Source organism: Dipodomys spectabilis, unplaced genomic scaffold (genome assembly GCF_019054845.1).
Source record: "Dipodomys spectabilis isolate Male_0828 unplaced genomic scaffold, ASM1905484v1 ptg000145l, whole genome shotgun sequence".
Classification (NCBI taxonomy): Eukaryota; Metazoa; Chordata; class Mammalia; order Rodentia; family Heteromyidae; genus Dipodomys; species Dipodomys spectabilis.
In genome coordinates this window covers 25,376,976-25,391,808 of record NW_024870822.1, presented here as the reverse complement: position 1 = coordinate 25,391,808, position 14,833 = coordinate 25,376,976, and the positions used below count along the sequence as shown (strand labels likewise).

The window sequence follows — 14,833 nt, the reverse complement described above, 5'->3', positions numbered from 1 at the left end:
CCCGCCAAAAAATTACTAAACAAAAACCTTCCCTATGACCCAGCTATATCATCTTTAGGCATCTACTTTGAGCAAAATGAAACAGGATACAATAAAGATACATGTTTATTGCCACACTTCACAATAGCCAAAAGATGGAAACAACCCAGGCCCCGCAATAGATGACTGGATCCAAAAAATGTGGTACCTATATACAATGCAATTTTTCATAGCCATTAGAAAGAATAAAATAATGTCATTTGCAGGAAAATGGATGGAACTAGAACCAACCATACTAAGTGAGGTAAGCCAAGATGAGAGAGACAAACAGCACATGTACTCTCCGATATGTGGAAGTTAGATCCAAAGCATACTGAAATAAGACAATTACACAGGATTCTAGATACTCACATACAGTGAGACCAAGCACCTTTTCATATGTATAGAAAATAATAAACATACTGAAATGAACTCTACAGATATGGAACCAAAAGACTTTTTTCTTAATTTGCTTTTTCTTTTTCTGATGATTCTGTATTATTTACCATATCTAAGGTATATTCATGGACATATCTGTGGGAGGGTGGAAGGAGGGCATAGAATCTGAGGGAAAAGGGTGTAAATGTGCAGCAGTAGAGTGCACTAGACATTGATGAAAGTGAACTATGCAACTCCTGGGCAGAGATAGGAGGGAGGGAATGGAAGAGAAGACACTGTACAAAAGGAAATAGACTTATTACCTGGCACATGTAAATGTGATTCCTCTGTATATCACTTCTATAAAAAACAATAAAGTAATTTTTAAAGTTAATATTATTATTTCATTCCAGCAATTTAGGACCATTTCTTAATCATAGATATCAAACTAAACTTGGAAACAATTTCTGTCTATAAGACAATTTGTTTAATTAAACTCTCTTGTAAATATTAAAGTTTTGAGATGTATACAAGTGTATCTAGACAGAAACAAAAGAATAAATTGACCACCAGAGAATTGGTAGCATCTTGGAAGATCTGTTGTGTTGTAGTGGGAATAGAGTTGTAAAATAACAACTCCAGAACAAAATGAGGCTCCATGATGCTTTCCAACTCATAGCTGAATCTCCAGATTCAACCAGGATTTCTCCACAAGGGAGAACAAAAGTGTTTTTAAAAGTAATATAACCACTACGACTTTGTGTGACTATACAATGATGAATTCACCTTCCAAGACCTAAGAAATTGGATTTTGTTCATTAATTTGATACAAGTTTCACTTACTATTGGAGAAAATTTGACTCTTTATGAAGTCCACAGTTCATTCATGTAGAAACATGTCATTTGTAATCAAACAATCGGGTAGTGAGTGATTTGGGCTGACTTGCTCTTTTTACATCATCAGTTTCATGTGAGTATTCATTATGATTCATTACCAGGATTGCTCATTCACATAACAGTAAGAAACACACCTGATCATTTCAGCACTGTTCTCAGCTTGGATTGATACTTAAATGTTAATAATTAAATTGAAGACTTTTAAGCATAAAATTATACAAACTTTGCAGAACTACTTTGTTCATCCACTTGATTGTTTTAAGAGTACAGTAGGGTTTATGAAAATGCTCATGTATACATACAGAAGATTTGGAACATCAAGATGAACCTGGGAACAAGCACAGAGATCTTCCTTGAGTTTTTTAATATTTATTTTACATAACTACATATTATGTTCAAAATGTCTTAACTTCATGCAAAAAAGAACAATTAGAAATTATTGTTATGGTAGAAAATGATTTATTTGAATGGATCAACTTAAATTTAAGCTAGGTATAAAGTGATTTTTGAACAGGCAATGCAATGATAATTCAAAGTATATACAAAGTATTATTTTTTGTTTCAAAATCATAAAAATACTTAATCGTTTTTACGAGTTTTCAAAGCAGTAAGTAAACTCATTGATAGCCCTAATTTAGAATTTTTATCTAGTTGAATATCAGAAACAAATGTGTTACATCTCAAAAAGGATTTTATTTTATCTATAACAATTTTGAAATGTAAAACTATCTAGGAAATGCCATATCACTTAGCCTGAAGAAGATACAATGAATTGAATTTTTACTTATAGCTAAGTTATGGTGCCTTTTACAACAACTTAATTTCGTTATAATGCTGTAAATAAAGGAACAGGCAACAATACTCTAGGCTAAATATTTGGCATATACCCCTTGTTATGCAACCATGAGCTGGTTAAATATTCATCAGCAGACTCTGCTAACTCAGATCTACATGATAAAGATTATAGTATGGTTTCTGGAACATGCAATAATCATAGTGTGTAACCATAATTCAGTAGGATTGTAATTCTTCCCTCATGCTTACCATTTAGAAAGCATGCAAATATACATGAGCTGCTACCTGAGCCTTCCTTGCAACAGTTTTTTTTTAATTTTATTTTATTTTATTTGAGAACATACTGTACAGAGGGGTTACAATTACATGGGCAGGATAATGCGTACATTTCTTACCAAGCATTGCAGCCTCCTCCTTTGTTTACCCTTTTTTCCTTCAAGTGCATTCAGTTGTCCTTGTGGTTATATTCCTCTGGCTAGCATTTTTATTTGGATTTAATGTCACATATTGTATACATTGAAGAACATTTATATATAAAGTTAAAGAGACAATATAGGATAGTTTTTTGTGGGTGGTTTTGGAAAATTCATCTTTAAAAATATAGATGGAATCCTAAGTCAATGCGAATAAGTACAGGTGCTTACAATATATACGATGTTATCAATGGCATTGCATGTATGTTAGTGAAAATGAAATCAGTAAATTTTGTATATCTATTCATCCAAGATTTTTCTTGACAAAAGCTCCATTGTCTCATGGATTTCCTGGTCAATGGCAACCATACTGAAGTGACAGAGTTCATTCTACTGGGCTTAACACAAGATCCAGTCCTTCGAGTCATCCTCTTCTTCATCATCCTGTGCATCTACCTGGTGACTGTATCTGGAAATCTCTGCACAATTCTTCTCATCAGAGTCTCCACTCAGCTCCATCACCCCATGTACTTTTTCCTCAGCCATTTAGCTTTTGCAGACATGGTGTTTTCATCTTCTGTCACACCCAACATGTTGGTTAACTTCCTGGTGGACAAAAATGTGATCTCCTACCATGGATGTGGCATTCAGCTGGATACAGTTGTTTTCTTTGGGGCAGTTGAGTGCTTCCTTCTGGCTGCCATGGCCTGTGATCGCTTTGTAGCCATCTGCAACCCACTTCTGTATTCAACCAAAATGTCTATACAAGTCTGTGTCAGGTTACTAATTGTAGCTTATACTAGTGGGTTTCTAGATGCTTCCTCCTTCACCATTTCTTTCTGTTCGTTTCGCTTCTGTGGACCCAATAGAGTCAATCATTTCTTCTGTGATTTTGCTCCCCTACGTGAAGTTGCCTGTTCTGAAGGCAGTGTCCTTGTACTTCTTTCCATTTTGGCTTCTGGCTTCATTGTTGTCTTCACAGTAATTGTCATAGCTATCTCCTACATGTACATTTTTATCACCATCCTAAAGATGCGCTCCATTGAGGGCCGCCACAAGGCCTTCTCCACCTGCACCTCCCACCTCACTGCAGTCACCCTATTCTATGGGACTGTTGCATTCATCTATGTGATGCCCAAGTCCAACTACTCCACTGACCAGAACAAGGTGATATCTGTGTTCTACATGGTGGTGATTCCCATGTTGAACCCCCTCATCTATAGTCTTAGGAATAATGAGATTAAGAGTGCTCTAAAGAGAGAGCTTGGGAAAAAAAAATTCTAGGAAGGTCTGTTATTTTTTAATCTTTACTATACAAATAATAATCCACAGATATATCTAAAAGAAAAGTAAATCTCTGATGTTTTCTTGCATTTATTGATATGCAACTATTCATGGTGAAGCACTAAGTAAACATGGTGGTAGTTTTCAGATCCTATAGTAAATAAGAACATACACTTTTTTCATAAAACAAATTTGCTAGAAATCAAAGTTTTCATTATGTTTTTGAAACCATGCTCACTACTGTTTATTTGGATTGTTAAATCTTACTATAGTCTAGATCTTTAGTTAAGGCCAACGAAAGTTACTTCAGTTATGCCTCCTTGTGTCCTACTGGGTAATGATGGAAGTATTCAGCAGTTGAGCTAAGTGGGAGTTCTTTGGCTTATGGAGAACAAAGTATCAATGTGTATTGTGGGACTCCAGTTTATTCTTCTTTAGTTTGCTTACTGACCACATGGGTGAATTGTTTTGTCCTACTAAATCCCTACCACGATGTGCCATCAAAGAAACAGAATCAACTTATCAGGGACTAAAGCATCTAAACCTGTGTGCCAAGGTAAATTGTTCATCTCTATAAGTTGGTTATGTCACCTATTGGCTACAATTATGGAGAAGTGACTACCCATATTCCAGTCACTTTATTGTATCAATTACAACATCAACTTATCCTGAGATTAACCTCGTAGGTATGTTTATGACTCAGTAGACTTTAAGAGAAATGTAAGGAGGAAACAGAAAGAACAATTCTTGGAAACCTCTTTTTGTCAAAAAAAAGTCTTTGGGGAGTGTCCTTTGTGATACATAACATTCTGCTCTGTGTTCCTAATCTCTTGCTCCAGTCAAATTATGGGGTCCCAAGAGAAAAACAGAAAGAACTATCACTGATGGTTCTGTGAATTACACTTTTCTGTTCTAAACAGGTGAGTCCTTCTGCTAGCTAAAGCAGGGAGTTCCTGGACTTCTAAAGAGTGAATGGAAGAAAAACAATTTCCAAGAAAAGCATTCAGTTTATAATGTGATGACAGTGAGACTTTTACAACTAAACCTTTAGATTGACTTCATGGACTGACCCACATGCTACTGACTTGGTATTCCTGCCCTTAACAATTGTTATTACCCCTAGAGACACCTTCCATCATTATATGGTATCAATCATCATGTATATGTCTTTTCTCCTCCCCTGCTTAAAGTATTTCAGAAAAATATCCACCTAATTTGCTGTTAAAGTCAAAGGTATTAGTCTTTTTATTCATTCACCTCTTCTTTCATACATCTAGAAAATACATTGAGTGTTTCCTATTTTCAAGAAACTGTTTGTACTTTTGATGCTACATTGACAAATAGTCAAGATGGAATACATGTTTGAGGATAGGATCCAGACAGGAAACTTAAAGCATACAATTATAAGAAAGGAATCAATTCCATTGAGAAAGAATAAACCGAGATATGTGTGAGAGGTTGATGTGCCAGAGAAAGGAGTGGTCAGTGCAGGTCTCAGTGGCCACTAAGCACCAGAGCAAGGATGCCAGGAGGTGTGGACAGTTCATATTGATCATTGTACCATCTCTCTACAGGGTTGAGAATGTAATATCCCACTCATATACATGAAGTGTAGTTTGGGTTCTTTTAGTTAAATCTATGATAAGCACAACTAGTACAAATGATGAAATGTTAAGTATATCTTAAATATGATATTTGAATTAAATGAAGTAAGGAATTGCATTACCAGACAATAGGAGAACACAGAAAATATATGTAGCACTGAGGTATTCTTTTATGACAACAGAACTTTACAAGTCAGAAAACTGTCATTAACACAGGGCACTAGTACGGCTATAGATTTTTTTTTATTGTTTCACTATAACAGGGCCAAAGTAAAAAAAAAAAAAACTAGATGAATGTACTGTGAAAATTTTGATTGACATACTTCCCATATATCTTCAGGATAAAGGAAAATGGAAATAAATCACACCTTGTGCAGATATGCAGCCATAGAGCTCTAGGAAATCACAAATCTTCAGATAATTAAATCTATAAAATGAGCAAACATATTATCTCATGATAAAATGAATATGCAAACAAATAACCAAAGCTGTAATTAGTTCTATCAGTTACTAAGATAAACATGTCCAGCTCAAAGAAACCAAGACACCAAGAAGGAGAACCAGTGGAAACAATGGAAACAGAAATACTCAATCTAGAATATAAGTATATGGTAATCAACACAGTCAATATTACTTTATTAAAAAGGGAAAGAAGGCACAACCACTTCAGTTCCAGAGTTTCTGAGATTCCAAATTAGAGTTTCCGTGCATCCTAGGGGGGGCTGTCACAATGACATCACAAGAACATCTTGATATGCAACTATAAACATTGTGCCTACCATTTGGACGAAAATGAGGAATGAAATAAAGCAAGAGGCTCATGAACATTCAACATAGATGGGGAAAGAAGAGAGAAAGAGGAGAGAAGAATTTGATAAGACTAATTCTAATTATAAAACTCAGTGAGTTTGTAAGCTAATTTGCATATAGTAGAATATTAAAAACTATAAGGTGTACATTTATTTCAATTAGTTAGAGAAGAATAGTAATATGAAAAATAGCACATAAAAAGGAAAATAATTATAAAATTAATAACAGAAATTGTTTAAATAGACAATAACAATACAGTGAAAGAGAAAATAAATACTTGTTTTCTTACCCTGATTTTGTTACCTTTTATCATGTAAAAATAAAATGAAAGTACAAAATCCAAATAGCCAAATAGGGAAGGTCAAAAGAAATACAAATACAGCTTTTACAGCTATTTTTAGGAATACAAGTAAATGTAAGCACTTGTATGTAATAATTGGTAACAGGTAAACTGAAGAATTTTTTAAACAGAACTAATTCAAATCAACTGAAACAGAACAAACCAGCAGGATCATTTGATAATTAAGGAATTTAATTTGTATATGAAAAAGAAAATGCAGATAGCAATGCCTTACTTTTAAATTTTATTAAGTATTAAAAAACATTCAATGAAGTAGTAATTACACTCTCATGTAAGTTCATTGAGACTAACGAGTGCAGATTTCAATTCAGTAATAATATTTGAGATTTCTCAATACTAAAACCCAACAATCACAAACGAAAATGCAATTATAGCCCAGCTTCATTTTTATGAAAATAGACAAAAATACTTCACAGAATATTAGCAACCTTATCCGTTTATGAACTCCATAAAGTACTAATATAAGATTAGCTTTATTCTAACAAAAACATGTGGATTAATTTGAGAACCTCAAGAGAGAAATTCAAGTAACCAAAAAGAATTAATCAGAATTTGCTTAAAGTCAAAAAATTCTGTTAATTTGTCTTTCCTGACGGAAACAAGAAACATCATCAGGCCTGTTAAATGCCATGCAGCTCAGTGTAGAATTGTGGGCAAATATACTGTTTAGTATTTCATACTAGATTATAAGAGAAATAAAAAAAATCCTGAACTTTATTTTTGAGAAATGTGCTACATGTTGTATGGTCAGTACCAGAGCCTCAGAAGAACTGTGTAATGACTTCAGTTCACTTAAAAATGTTATCACACTCCCTAGTGTCACTGTATTTGACTTTGGTATCCCGGTACTGTAGACACATTTATCTGAATTAGGGAAGGGAAAGGAAACAACAGAATGGTGAGACAAAGAACAAGGTGGGAACCAATGGAACAGCAATGTTCACAAGACAATATGTTGGAAATAATCTGTATAACCTGGGGGAGGGGAATTAGGGAGGAAGGAAAGTGGGAGAAAAATGAGGGAAGAGGTAAAAAGTTTGACAAGAAATGTACTCACTACCTTACTTATGTAACTGTACATTACCTTGACAATTAAAAAAAAGTTATCACTATGGACTTTGACTTTTCAGTATTTACATTTTCTTTGAAAAAAGTATTTTACTAAACTACATAAATATTAACTAATGAGGTTATCCAAAATGCTATGCGTGTGTGTTTATATACGTGTGTCTGTCTGTCTGTCTGACTGTCTGTCTGTCTGTCTGTCTGTCTGTTCACATGCTGCATGGGGAAGGGCAGCAGTCATGGGTCTTAAACTCGGGGCCTGAACGCAGTCCAGAGCTTTTCTGATCAAGGCTAGCTTTCTACCACTTGAGCCACAGCTCCACTTCCAGCATTTTTGGTAGTTAATTGGATATAGGAGTCTCACGTACTTTCTTGCCTGGGCTAGCTTTGAACTTGAATCCTTAGATCTTAGCCTTCTGAGTAGCTAGAATTGTAGGCATGAGACATCAGCACCCAGCTGAAAATATTATATTTTGAAATGATAAAAATAAATAAACCAGATATCATCCTATTAAAAATGTAATAGAATACATCACTGGGAGAGTAGATCAAACAGAAGAAAAAATACTAAGCTCTTAGACAGACTGCATTAATATAATATTAGACATAAAACACAAAAAAAGGAATAAAGAGAAATGAAGAAAGCTTACAAGACACTTGTAAGAACATTAAAAGGATGAATGTCTCAAGAGAGAGAAGGTCGTTAATCAATGCGTTAAAGATCCCCTTCTTCACCCTTCACCATTTCATCCACTATCCAAAATCACACAAGGAACTGAACTTAAGTAATTTTGTGGGCCTTCAGGGAATTTAAGATCCAGAGTAATATGTTGCAGTAAACACTTTTGGGGGAAAGAAACTTTTAAAGAATTTTTAGCAAATTTTGTTTTACAGTAACAGTTTGTTCTTAATCATAAACTTAATGAGATTTTATCATAGCACTTCAAAACTCTTAGTTGGTACATGGTCTCAAAATGAAGCATGCTTATTAAAAATTTCACAATGGATAATTATGTATCAATGATTGTAGAACCACCACAGAAAGTCAGTTTACTTTTAGGTATAATTATAATAATTTTCCTATAATGAAACTTAGAAAATAACAGACCTGACTAAGAAAACACTGTCCTTCCAAGCTCTCTCTTCAGAGCCCCCTTGATCTTATTATACTTGAGGCTGTAGATGAGTGGGTTCAACATGGAGATCACCACCATGTAGAACACAGCTATCACCTTGTTCTGGTCAGTGGAGTATCCAGATTTGGGCATCACATAAAAAAATGTAACTGTCCCATAGAACTGAGTGACCTCAGTGAGATGAGAGGCCCAGGTAGAGAAGGACTTATGGTGTCCCTCAGTGGAATGCATCTTCAGGATGGTGATGAGGATGTAGATGTAGAAGATGGCTATGACAATCACTGTGACCACAAGGAAGGAGCAGCAGTAAAGTGGAAAGAAGTTTGAGGACACTGTCTTCAGAAGAGGCAACTTCAAGTAGAGGTGCAAAATCACAGAAGAAATGATTGACTCCATTTGATCAAAAAAACCTACTGAAGAAAAGAAAGAAAGAATTCTATAAAGCCAATATCACTAGGTAAGGATCTCAAAACTAGGTAAGGATCCAACAAAAATATAAAAGAGAACTACAGACCAGTTTTTCTGATAAACACAGGTGCAACGCTCTTCAATAAAATATTAGCCAACAACGGAATCCAAAGCCAAAAACAAAATTGTACATTATGACCAAAAAGGCTTCTCCCCACAGATGCAAGGCTGGTTTAACATATGCACATCAATAAATATAATTCGCCTCATCAATATATTCAATGACAAGAACCATATGATCATCTCAATACATACAGAAATATCCTCAGACAAAATACAACATCTATTCATATTAAAAGCATTAGACTACACATAGAAGGAACATTCCTTACAACAATAAAGGCTACATATGACAGACCAAAAACCAACATCATAATAGATGGGGAAAATCTAAAACCGTTTCCCTGAAAATCAGGAACAAAGTAAGGATGCCCACTTATTCCAGTCATCTACATTATAGCTCTGAATTCTACAAAAAGGATTCACATAGGAAAAGAAGAAATAAACTATCCCTATTTGCAGATGATGTGATCTTATGCCTAAAGGATCCAAAAAAACTCCATCCCCAAACTCTTATAGCTGATCAACCATTTCCATAAAGTAGCAGGATAGAAAAATAACCCACCAAAATATGTAACCTTTCTGCATGCCATCAATGTACAAACAGAAAAGGAAATCATGAAAATAACCCCATTTGCAATAGTCTCAAAAGAATAACTTAGGAATTAACCTAACCAAAGATGTAAAAGATCATTATAGCAAAAACTATAATAATCTGAAGAAAAAAATCAAAGAGGACACCAGGAAATAGAAAGACCTTCCATGTCCATGCATAAGTGGAATCAATATTGTGAAAATGGTCAAAATGCCAAAAACGACATACAAATTCAATGCTATCCCCATGAAAATCCCAATGATGTTCTTTACTGAGATAGAGAAAACAATCCAAAAATTCCTATGAAACAATAAAAGAAATAGAAAAGGCAAAACGATTCTAGGGAAAAAAAAAAAAAAGAAGCAATGAAAGAGGCATCACAATGTCAGATTTCAAGCTCTACTACAGAACCATAATAACAAAAACAATTTGGTATTAGCACAAAAATCGACCTGAAGATCAGTGGAACAGATTAGAAGACCCAGACAGTCATCTGATATTTGACAAAGGAACCAAAGACATACATTGGAAATAACATAGCCCATTTCAATAGTTTGTGTTGAAAAAACTGAGCAGCCATAAGCAGAAAACTAAACGTGGATCTCTGCTTGTCACCATGCACTAAGAGCAATGCAAATTGAAACAAAGATCTCAACATCAAATCAGAAACTCTGAAATTACTGCAAGAGAGAATAGGAGAAACATTAGATCTTTAGGTATAGGCAGGAACTTCCTGAATAGAGTCCCTGGGGCACACAGATAGGAGAAAGACTGGACAAGTGAGATAACAATACATTAAAATAAACTTTCTGGCCAGGCACTGGTGGTTCACGACTGTAATCCTAGCTACTCAGGAGGCTGAGATCTGAGGATCACGGTTCAAAGCCAGCCCGGGCAGGAAAGTCCGTGAGACTCTTATCTCCAATAAATAACTAGAAAACCGGAAGTGGCACTGTGGCTCACACGGTAGAGCGCTCGCCTTGACCTGAAGAGCGCAGGGACAGCGCCCAGGCCCAGAGTTCAAGCCCCGCAACTGACAAAAAGAAAATTTTTTAACAAAGTAAAATAAACTTTCTATACATCTAAGGACATAGTTACTAAACTCGAAAGATAGCCAACCAACTGGGAAAAGATCTATGCAAACCATACATGAGAGAAAGGCCTAATATCCAATATATACAAGCAACCCAAGAAACTAAACCTTCCCAAACTTAATACATCAATTACTAAACAGGCAAGGGAGCTAAGGAGAGACTTCTCAGAAGAGCAAAGAATGGCAAAGAACAACATGAAGAAATACGCATCATCTCTGGCAATAAAGGAAATGCAAATCAAAACAACCCTGAGATTCCACCTCACCCAAGTTAGACTGGTCAACATTTTGAATACAACAAGAAATGCTGGTGGGGTTGTGGGGGAAAAGGAACCCTACTGTACTGTTGGTAGGAATGTTAACTAGTACAACCACTCTGGACAGTGGTCTGGAGATTCCTCAAAAAACTAAACATAGGAGGGGGACCAAGATGGCGACGGGGCAGTAGGGAAATGCCACAGCTCTCTCCAACCAAAAAGAGAGTTCGAGTTCCAACCTTTAATCTCCCCAAGAGACCGACAACAACAAAAAGACGAACACTCAGAGAAAAACCAGAGGTGGAAAATAACAAAAAAAGAAAGAGAGGAAAAGAAGAATTTCAGAACAGAGAAGAGCGAAGACCCCTCCCCCAACCTTTACTGGCCGTGCGGCAGTGCGCCAAGCCGCCGGCCAGCCGGCCCGGCACAGGGGGCTGCTTGCAGATCACCAGGTACCGGATTGCAGAACAGCGGATCGCCAGGAACAGAGAAACCTACCAGCCGGGAGTCTCCAGGAGGATCCCACCCCACCCATCACTCTCCACCGGAGCGGAGAGGCTCCATCCCGCCAAAGCCGCCCGGCACCAGCAGCGCCACAAAGGGACCTGTCCGCAGACCACCCGCCCAATCGCGATCGCAACGACCCGGCGGGGGGCCGCCCAACCCAGCCCGCAACCACCCCAACTGAACTCGGACTGCAACAACAACTGACGGACTGCAACAACAACTGACGACCTACAGGAATCAGCAACCAAGCAAAGACAGACACACCAAAACAAGATTGAAGAGCAGTCTCCTGAACCCCCATGCGAAAATCACAGAGAAAAATCACAAGGTTTACCACTACCCAGGACAGCAAGCTCACCTCAAAAGCCAGCAGCCACGCAGGGGAGAGCCCCAGTGGGAGCAAAGCAGGAATGGAAGACAAAAACTACATCCAAGGGTTGCTGGAGGCAATGACTCAAGAAATAAAGCGAGAAATGGATCAGAAATTGAAAGAGCACAAGGATGAACTATCAAAAGATATACAGGATATCAAACAAAAATTGGATGCAAAAATAGAAGCTGCACAAACCTCAGTAAGAAGTGAGATAAACGCCAAATTAGAGGTAATGCATACTGATCTCACCTCATTGAGAGGTGAGATCAGTACTCTGAGAACCAACATTGAATCCATAAAGGGATCCATTTCCACCATGCAAACCACAATAGAAGCCACGGTCAACAGAGTGAATGAAATGGAAGGTAGAGTGTCAGATACAGAAGACAGAATACACCAACTGGACCAAAAAGTGACAGATATGGAAAAATCACTCAAATTAAACCAAAGGGAAATTCAAGAGCAAGCAGATAATGCTAAAAAATTTAACCTTCGCATAATCGGAGTGGACGAAGGTGAGGAATTCCAGAGCAAGGGAATGCAACACCTATTTAACAAGATAGTCAATGAAAATTTTCCCCACCTCAAAAACGACCATCTTAACTACATCACAAAAGCTTATCGAACACCCAACAAGCAAGATCCCAGGAGAAACACTTCTAGGCACATAATAGTAACAATGATGGATCTGAATAATAAGGAAACAATCCTGCATGCAGCAAAAATGAAGAAGGAGCTATACTACAACGGGAAAAAAATTAGAATCACTGCAGATCTCTCCACACAAACAATGAATGCAAGAAAAGCCTGGGAAAGCACCATACGAGCCCTGAGAGCCAATAACTGCCAACCCAGACTGATATACCCGGCAAAGCTAGCATTCACATTCGATGGAGAACTAAAAACTTTTAATAGCAAAGAAAAACTAAATGAATACATAAACATTAAGCCAGCATTACAAAGAATTCTAAGAGGGGGGACACAACCTGAAGAAAGCAACCAGGAACTGGGACCTGCCCCAAACAGGCATTACTCAAAGTCTAACTGAGCAAGCACAGGAGGAAAGGAAAGAAGAAAAACTTAGGAAAACGGAATGGCAGGGACAACAATGCATCTCTCTATACTTTCTCTTAATATAAATGGGCTGAATTCGCCAATTAAAAGAAAACGAACTGAGGACTGGATCAGAAAACAAGACCCATCCATCTGTTGCCTTCAGGAGACCCACCTCTCAGCCAAACATACAAACAAACTCAGAGTGAAGGGGTGGAAAAGGATCTACCAATCAAATTCCCCCAATAAGAAAGCAGGTGTAGCTATCCTGATATCTGACAAAATAAACTTTTCATTAAAATCAGTACAGAAAGACAAGGACGGACACTACATATTAATAAAGGGAACAATCCAAGAGGAGGATATAACCATCATCAACTTATATGCCCCAAATATCGGTGCACCCAGATATGTTAAACAAATGCTCTCAAACTTACAGAATAAAATAGATCCCAATACGATAATACTAGGAGACTTTAACACGCCACTCTCACCAAAGGACAGGTCTACCAACCAGAGGATTGGCAAAGAAGCTACCGAATTAAGTGAGGCCATACTTCAAGCGGAATTAACTGACATCTACCGAGTATTTCACCCTAAAACAACACAGTACACATTCTTCTCAGCAGCTCATGGAACTTTCTCCAAAATAGACCATATCATAGTTCATTCAAGGAACTTAAGCAAATACAAAGGGATCGACATAATCCCCTGTATCCTATCTGACCACAGTGGAATCAAGCTAGCTCTCAATAACAAAGCATACCGCAGAAATTTCTCTAATACATGGAAATTGAACAGCACACTCCTTAACAAGGCCTGGGTAACAGAAGAGATCAGAGAAGAAATAAAGCATTTCCTAGAACTCAATGAAAATGAAAACACCTCACAAAGAAACTTGTGGGACACAGCAAAAGCAGTCCTGAGGGGCAAATTTATTGCCCTCAGTGCCCACATCAAGAGAATGGAGACAGACCAAGTAAATAATCTCATGTTGCAACTAAAACAGCTAGAAAAACAAGAAAAAATGGGACCTAAAGCTACTAGACGAAGCCAGATAACCAAATTGAGAGCAGAGATTAACCAATTAGAAAATCAGAAAACCATAACCAAAATAAACCAAACAAAAAGCTGGTTCTTTGAAAAAATAAACAAAATTGATGGCCCGTTGGCAAGATTAATTAAAAAAAGAAGAGAGGAAACCCATATTAATAGGATTAGGGATGCCACGGGAAACATCACAACACGTACCCAAGATATCCAAACAATTCTAACAGACTACTTTCAAAAGCTGTACTCTCTAAAGGAAGAAAATCTGGCGGAAATGGATGCATTTTTAGAGAAATACAAGTTACCCAAACTGAGCAAAGAAGAAGTTAACCAATTAAATAAGCCAATATCCTATAATGAGATACAGGAAGCTATCAAAAGTCTTCCAACAAAAAAAAGCCCAGGACCAGATGGATTCACAGCAGAATTCTATAAGACCTTTTTTTTTTTTTTTTTTTTTTTTGGGTCCAGTCGTGGGCTTGAACTCTGGGCCTGGGCGCTGTCCCTCAGCTCTTCAGCTCAAGGCTAGCGCTCTACCACTTGAGCCACAATGCCACTTCCAGCTTTTTTTTTTTCTGCATATGTGGTGCTGAGGAATCGAACCCAGGGCCTCATG

The 14,833-nt window shown here is 37.0% G+C and overlaps 1 protein-coding gene across 1 annotated transcript; it reads left to right on the top strand.

The window, feature by feature from the left end:
* The first annotated feature begins 2,843 nt into the window (after nt 1-2,843).
* LOC122117766 (olfactory receptor 510-like) lies at nt 2,844-3,785 on the top strand. Its single transcript, XM_042691591.1, has one exon. The coding sequence runs from the start codon at nt 2,844-2,846 to the stop codon at nt 3,783-3,785; it is 942 nt and encodes a 313-aa protein (XP_042547525.1).
* Nucleotides 3,786-14,833: the final 11,048 nt, after the last annotated feature.